At 45.3% G+C, this 8073-nt stretch overlaps 1 protein-coding gene across 1 annotated transcript; it reads right to left on the bottom strand.

The window, feature by feature from the left end:
* Positions 1–227: 227 nt before the first annotated feature.
* On the bottom strand, positions 228–1744 carry LOC128689214 (pro-resilin-like). Its single transcript, XM_053777351.2, has 2 exons — positions 1583–1744; positions 228–1119 (listed from the first exon to the last, which is right to left on the bottom strand). Exons 1-2 carry the CDS (start codon positions 1741–1743, stop codon positions 978–980), a joined length of 303 nt encoding a protein of 100 aa, XP_053633326.2. The 5' UTR covers position 1744; the 3' UTR covers positions 228–977.
* Between the last annotated feature and the right edge of the window lie 6329 nt (positions 1745–8073).

The raw sequence follows: 8073 nt of genomic DNA, 5'->3' as shown, positions 1-8073 counted from the left end.
AGCGTACGAGAACACTGACTTAGTACTGATACAGTTGCTACAACATAGTGATATCTACTTACTGTATCCTTTTTATATTAGTAAATTATGTGAGTAGACCACATGTGTGTGTGTGTGTGTGTGTGTGTGTGTGTGTGTGTGCGTGTGTGTGTGTGTGTGTGTGTGTGTGTGTGTGTGTGTGTTATTTACATTTCCATTAAAAAATCATAATTTACAAGGTCTTGAAATATATTTTATTTACAGTCTTAAGTTTCGTCATACAAAGATTTATATCTCAGAATAAATGTCAGGAGAATTATAGACATAATGACAGGAAGAACCACTCTTGACAAAGACCTGGATCCAGTATCACTGTAGCGCGTCTTCACCTGCTCTGAGTGAAGACCAGAAGAACGTCTCACAGCCTGACTTGGGTCTACGTGAAGTTGGTCTACAGGGTTTTGGTCTACCGGACCTTGGGTACGTAAAGTTTGGACACGGAGTCTTGACCTGCTGGACTTTGGTCTGCGTAAAGTTGGTTTAGAGGGTCTTGGTCTGTCTGACTTCGGTCTACGTCTTCGTGTTATTGTGAAATAAGCTGAGTTTATCACAGTCCTGCTGAGTTGTGATATCTTCATGTAAGTAGAGGTAGTTGTAGCTTCTACACCGATGTTGTGTTGTTTGTGATCTGAGTGAACAGCTGAGATGGTTTGTTTGCTGGTAGTAGATCAGCTGAGACCAAGATCTGCTGGTCTGAGAGTGGAGCTGAGAATGTTGTGGGTCGTATACTGGTAGTAGCACAGCTGAGACCAGAGCTTGCTGGTCTGAGGAAGAAGCTGAGATTGTTGTGGTTCGTTTACTGGTAGTAACTTTGCTGAGGACCGGGCCTGCTGGTCTGAGGAAACGGCTGAGATGGATGTGAGTCGTGTAGTAGTTCTAGCAGAGATGAGACCAAGACCGGCTGGTCTGAGGAAGTAGCTGAGGATATCGTAAGTGGTCTAGGGGTAGTAGCCAGGCTTTGGACCGGGTCCAACAGGGTACTGGGCCTTGCCTTCGAAGGTGACGGTGGGGTGGTAGCCGAACTGGTCCACCACGTACTCAACCAACATACGACGAGTATCCGGCAGCTGCACGTAGTAACTGTGACGGAGACAAAGTGAACACATGAACTGACCGTGTGAAACAAGGTGCACTGGGTGAACACGTGAGCTGACCGTGTGAAACAAGGTGCACTGGTTGAACACGTGTGCTGACCGTGTGAAACAAGGTGCACTGGGTGAACACGTGAGCTGACCGTGTGAAACAAGGTGCACTGGGTGAACACGTGTGCTGACCGTGTGAAACAAGGTGCACTGGGTAAACACGTGAGCTGACCGTGTGAAACAAGGTGCACTGGGTAAACACGTGAACTGATCATGTGTATCTATAATTCAGGTGACCGTATACTTATCTTCCTTCAATGTTGTCTCAGTATCTGTGCTTAAAGTGAAGGTACACTCATTTTCCCTCAATATTAGTTCAGCATCTATGCTTAAAGTGACCGTACACTCACCTTCCCTCAATATTATCTCAGTATTTATGCTTAAAGTGACCGTACACTCACCTTCCTTTAGTATTATCTCCATCTCTGTGCTCCTGATGACCGTAAGAGTTGCCTGACGGAGGGTCGTTGACCTCCCACTGGAAGTTATATTGTACAGGGCCAATGGGAATTAGTCCTCCATGACCACCATAGCCGCCCTGGGGCCTCGCCACCGCCACCATCGCCACCATAGACAACACTAAAATAAATGTCTGTAGAGAGGAACAAAACACATTTACCTCAGTGATAAAATAAATGACAGAGGTCTAACTTTCTTGATAATATTCCAAACTATCAGCAAAATTCTTTTTTTTTTGGCTTGATCAATAGAAATGCTTTTGGAAAAACTTTTGTTTAAACGCTTGCTCTTCTGACTAGATAAATCAGAGTCAATTCTCCTTATTGCCTGTGTTGAAGCCGGCGACAGTTCTTTCTGTATGTCTAAAAATTAACAAAGAGTCAGAAACACATAAGAAAAAATGCATTTTCAGGCTGACAAAAATATGTGTAGTGGTACAGAGACCTGTGTTCTGTGGTATAAAGACCTGTGTTCAGTGGTACACAAGCTTACTGTCTAGTGGTGACAGACGTACGTGTCTAGTATAGAGAGATCGTCTCAATGCAGAAAGTCGCCTGATTCGACTCTCAGTCTGGTCGAGACGTGTGGAGAATTTCACCTGTCACTGTTCACCTTGGACATGATTGGTTACCTAGGATCTAGCTAGCTGTTGTGGGTGGTATATTGCGGGATGCTAATGTACATTAGACATGGTTGATTCTTCGAGCTCAGGTAACAGCTCTTTGTCTGCAGACTGAACTTTAGGTGAGATACCTTCATGGCTGTGTTACTTGTGAGGGTGTGAGCTCAACTGATGTCTGTATACAGACATGTTGGCTATATATAAGAGGCAACACAGCGACAGGTGGGTGTGGTTCTCCAAGCTCTTCCCCCCCACAGCCAATTTCAGTTTGGAGATAGTGGTAAAGTTATAAAAAAAATACGATCAAGAACGTTATGAAGTTAAACAGCTGTCGTGAAACATAACACCATCGCATGAGAACCTGATTTCTCTGTTAAGAACTTATTGCTCGTTTGTCATCACCATCGTCATCATCACAATTATTACTCTTATTGTTATTTTTATTACCAATGATACTAATAATACATCGTGGGTTTGAAGACGAGCACAGCTGCGTGGCATGACAGTGTCACCAGTTGCATCATGCTGTTCCCTTGATATGTTCTTGTAAATAGTGATAGAGAAGGATATATCTGCTGATTAAAAGTGATATCTTAATATATTCTTTTGGACACATCTCCCTCAATGTGTGCGTACTGAGAGCAACAGAAATTGTACGCCTGGAGGGGAATACACTCAGTGGCCACTTTATTAGGTACACCCTTCTAGTACTGGGTAGACCCTCCGTATCTTGGCTCCCAGAACAGCTGGAAACATTTCTTAGAGATTCTGGTTCATAGTGCCGTGACTACATCAGGTACTTGCTGCAGATTTGTCGGCTGCACATTTATGCTGCGAATCTCCTGTTCCATCACATTCCAAAGGTTTGCGCCAAATTCTGGCCCTACCATCTGCATGTAGCAGCAGAAATCGCAATAGATCATGCGACGTTTTTCTTCATCCTCAGTTGCCTGTTCTCAGCTGACAGGAGTGAAACCTGGTGTAGTCTTCTGCTGCTGTTTCCCCATCCACTTCAAGGTTAGACGCGTTGTGTGTTCAAAGATGCTCTTCTGCATACCACCAATGTAATTGAGTTACTGTAGCCTCCTGTCAGTTTGAACCGGTTTCACCATTTTCCTCTGAAACCTTTCATTAACAAGGCGTTTTCACCCACAGAACTGCCGCTCACTGGATGTTTTGTGTTTTTTCATACAATTCTCCGTAAACTCTTAGAGACTGTTGTGCGTGAAAATCCCAGGAAATCAGCAGTTTCTGAGATACTCAGCCCACCCTGTCAGGCACCAACAATCATTCCAAGGTCAAATTCACTTAGATCACATTTCTTCCGCATTCTGATGTTCGGTCTCAAAACAACAACGGAACCTCTGGACCATGTCTTTCTGCATGCTTGTGGGCACTGAGGTGCTGACACGTGATTGGCTGGATACATATTTGCGTTAACGAGCAGGTGTACAGATGCGCCTAATAAAGTGGCCACTGAATTTATATTTCAGTATATATACACTCAGTTTATTTCAGTCGCAATAGACCCTTAATGGAGATTATTCTTGATAAATTCGACATATGTGCAACTCTTGGTCGGTTCTCTGAACCATTCATCTATAATCCTGTGAGATTATTCTTGAATGTTAGTAAACAAGGCAAGAACAAGGAGCCTATTAAGTGTACTTCAGTCATCAGCAGGCATAAGAGACCCTCATTAAATGTCCAGGAACTGAAGATTTACAAATGAAAGAGGCCTGGGAGTTTTTCACTGAACACAGTAAACAATCCGGAGTTCGATCCCTGCAAAAGGCACATGAGCTGTAGGTTAACACCCTCAAGAGCCACAGGAGCTGTAGATCAATAACCTCAAGAGTCCCAGCAGATAATGCTTAACCCGGTCAAACTAAAATATAACTGGCAAACATCACTCTTCGAAAGCCAGAGGGAAATGTCCGTAGAGTTTTCCATGCTGACCAGAATACTGAAAGCAAATAATAATAGTAATAATAATAATCTTTATTTCTGCAAGTACAAGTACAAGGTATACAGTCCTAGCTGACATCACTGACATGCTACTATATTAAAAAACCTCTTGTTATGCAGAGCATTTCGGGTAAATTAGGTCAATGTTGTCCCAAGGATGCGACCCACAACAGTCGACTAACACCCAGGTACCTATTTTACTGAAAGGTGAACAGGGACGGCAGGTCCCTGATGTTTCCAGCCGTACCAGGGATCGACCACTGAACCTCAGTGTGTGAGATGAGTGCGCTACCAGTCGAGCTACGGGACGCTTTTAGACTTTGGGTACAGTATACATTTTTTTAATACAGTGGAATTGAGGTCACACAGATGTTATGTAGATTTAACTTAAGATAACACAATAAAGTCAAACATGTATATTTAAATCAGCTTGATATGATTTTTAATATTTCGGCCTGAGATCCCATCTTTTCTTTCTAGCTTATTTTTTTTCAACAAACAGGTTATATCCCACCGAGACAGGGTGACCTAAAAAGAAAAACGAAAGTTTATCTCTTTAAATTTAGTAATGTATACAGGAGAAAGGGGTTACTAGCCCCTTTCTCCCGAAATTTTAGTCGCCTCTTACGACACGCATGGCTTACGGAGGAAGAATTCTTTTTCACTTCCCCCATGGAGAAAAGCCTAAATCTTCATTATTAAAACTGTCAGATTGGAGCTTTGAGGAGCTCACTAGAAATGTAAGCCTTGATCTAAGTAGGATGTGGATCAATTGGTAGCGGCCTCACCTCACACACTGAGGGATCGGGGTTCGACCCCCAGATGAATAGAAAGGTTAGGCATGTTTCTTTACACCTGTTGCCCCTGTTCAACTAGCAGTGTTTTTACCTGGTTGTTAGTTGACTGGTGTGGGGTCGCATCCTGGGAGAGTGGATTAAAGGAATCTAAGTAAGTTTATTCAGTTACAGGTACACATCAATACAGTAACATAAATTAGCATATACAGTAGCATATGTGTAGATTACCTACGATAACTCAAGAAAGTCAGACAAAGTGACTTATTTTCACTGGTGTCTTTGAGCTAATTTTCTCTTACTGTCTATTCCGGTCGGCACTGACGGTAGTAACCCGACCCCTTCAGGACGGAGTCGGGTTACTGCCTGAGGGCCGACCACCACAGTACCCTCATCTCATGCTAGTTACGCATTACCTGGAGAGGGTTTCGGGGGTCAACGCCCCCGCGGCTCGGTCTGAGACCAGGCCTCATCACATTGATGGGTCCAATTACTCCACAATAGACAGGCTTTTGATCCCCACCTCTCATGTCCACGCATCCCTACGCCTCCAGGGAACAGGATAAGTCCTTTCAGTGAGAAAAGTTCTCAGCTGGCCTTGATTTCCTGAAGAGCTTGAGTCAGTCAGTGAAGACACCGGACTTAACCCGGAACCTGGGACTTTACCTGGATGCCGAGAATATAATGAGGTGCCTGGAGGTGCAGAATTCCTCCCTACCATGAGACGCTGTACCTCCTGTCTTAATACCCAAACGCCATTGGCTGACGTGGCTGATTAATAATGACGCCCACCGACGAGCGTCACACAGTAAAGTACAGACACTGCAAGGGACCTGGGAGTAGTAATGTCTGAAGATCTCACTTTCAAGGATCACAACAGTGCCACGATCACAAGTGCAAAGAAAATGATAGGATGGATAATGAGAACGTTCAAAACGAGAGGCCAAGCCAATGATGATCCTTTCCAAATCACTTGTTCTCTCTAGGCTGGAATACTGCTATACATTAACATCTCCATTCAAAGCAGGTGAAATTGCAGATCTAGAGAATGTACAGAGATCCTTTACTGCACGTATAAGTTCTGTCAAGCACCTAAACTACTGGGAACGCTTGGAAGCATTTGACTTGTACTCGTTGGAACGCAGGAGAGAGAGATATATCATAATCTACACTTGGAAAATCCTAGAAGGAATGGTCCGGAATCTGCACACACAAATCACTCTCTACGAAAGTAAAAGACTGGGCAGGCGATGCAAAATACCCCCAATTAAAAGTAGGGGCGCCATTGGTACACTAAGAGAAAACACCATAAGTGTCCGGGGCCCAAGACTGTTCAACAGCCTCCCACCAAGCATAAGGGGAATTACCAATAAACCCCTGGCTGCCTTCAAGAGTGAGCTGGACAGATACCTAAAGTTAATGCCGGATCAGCCGGGCTGTGGTTCGTACGTTGGACTGCGTGCGGCCAGCAGTAACAGCCTGGCTGATCAGTCCCTGGTCCACCGGGAGGCCTGGGTGTGGACCGGGCCGCGGGGGCGTTGATCCCCGGAATAACCTCCAGGTATACTCCAGGTAGGTAGACCAAATACGTCAGTCGTACTGGGTACCACAGGGCATGCAGAGTGTCAGTAATTAATTAAGGCGTTGTCTGCCATGTCGGCACACTCACAGACGTCCTTGGCATCACCCTGACTCAGAGACCCATTCATTCAGGCACGGGAGGTATGCCGGCTCCGTTGAAGCATATTATACACGCTACTGCACATCACGGGTGAAACTTGGCAACCGACTTTCTAGTGCCACTTACACTGAATTGTCCACCGAGGGCTAGGCTCCCGACAGAAATCCCAGACACTACTCACATCTTACACGATAAAACGCCCTGGGCACTCTTTTCCCGCCAAGATTGCCCACGGGTACTGCGGCCCGGATTACTCTCAGTCACACTTGAAGCAGTGAGAGGGACGGGGCGACCTTCCCCATGACAACCTTGTGCAGTGAAATACCATTCGTTAACACACGACACAAATCAGATATATTTCACTGTGACCAAGGGTTTCTCGTTGCTGGATTAGACAGTTGTAGGTGGCTCAGCAGGTTATTTCTCTGTACACCACAGCACTTCTCCCTCCACGTAATTACTCGATTCTTTGAATACATTCTTGTACTCTGTGACCACATGCAAGGGGTGGCCATTACTCATCAGAGATCTACCATAGCAACTGTCTATCAACTCCCACTGCCCCCTGTGTAGTATGGAGGTATGTACATTTTAATTCAGGTTAGGTGGTTAGGTAAGGTTTGTCAGGAAACAGGACAAGCGTTTCCTGACGTGGGACTAACCTAGGATGAGGCGGCATGTCCGAAATTGGATTTCATGACTGAACAGTGACCACTAACCCACTCAGTTGTAACCCACAAACCTATTCTACACATCGTCTCCTGAACAGACAGGGAGAGAAAATTGGTCGGCTCCTGAATAGACAGGGAGGGCTGATGTCCCAGCCAGCCCTCACAGTTGAGGTGGAGAGGTCTGATGCCCCTGCTAGCCCCTCAAGGTGAGTGTTGAGTAGGGCGGATGCCCCTGCCATATCTCACAGTGGGAGTAAGGAGGGCTGATGGGCCTGCCAGCCCTTACTGTGGCTGTGGAGAAGGGCTGATGCCGCTGCCAGATCTCACAGTAGGAGAGGGGGGAGGGCTCCTCCCCCACAGCATCAACACATGCTTGAGTGCTTCACCACATCAATTATTGATTTCAATATAAAAAAATTACTGTCCCCTCAATCTCACCTTCTCCCCTTTTTACCCTCCCCTCTCTACTCTCCCCTCCCTCTCTCTTCATCCCCTCACCCTTCAAGTGCACTTGTAACTAGTCAGAGGGATGGCATGCTTGACCACGTGCAACAGCACTAGTATTAAAAGCAGTACTATTAGTGGTAGTAATATTATTGATGGTAATAGCAGAAGCACAAGCATTAGTAGTAGTAGTAGCAGCAGTAGCTGTACTAGTAGTAGTAGTAACAGTAGTGGTAGTAGTGGTGGTGGTACT

The sequence above is a fragment of the Cherax quadricarinatus genome, chromosome 18 (assembly GCF_038502225.1).
Source record: "Cherax quadricarinatus isolate ZL_2023a chromosome 18, ASM3850222v1, whole genome shotgun sequence".
NCBI classification, from domain to species: Eukaryota; Metazoa; Arthropoda; class Malacostraca; order Decapoda; family Parastacidae; genus Cherax; species Cherax quadricarinatus.
Note: the sequence above shows the minus strand (reverse complement) of the source record. Positions and strands in the feature narration are given on the sequence as shown.

What these genes read in the sequence shown, in the direction of transcription:
- LOC128689214 (XM_053777351.2), bottom strand. Translation starts at nt 1,743, where the DNA reads ATGGTGGCGGTGGCGAGGCCCCAGGGCGGCTATGGTGGTCATGGAGGA. An exon ending in GGAGATAATACTAAAGGAAG is followed by an intron (nt 1,120 to 1,582) that starts GTGAGTGTACGG and finishes TCTCCGTCACAG; the next exon opens with TTACTACGTGCAGCTGCCGG.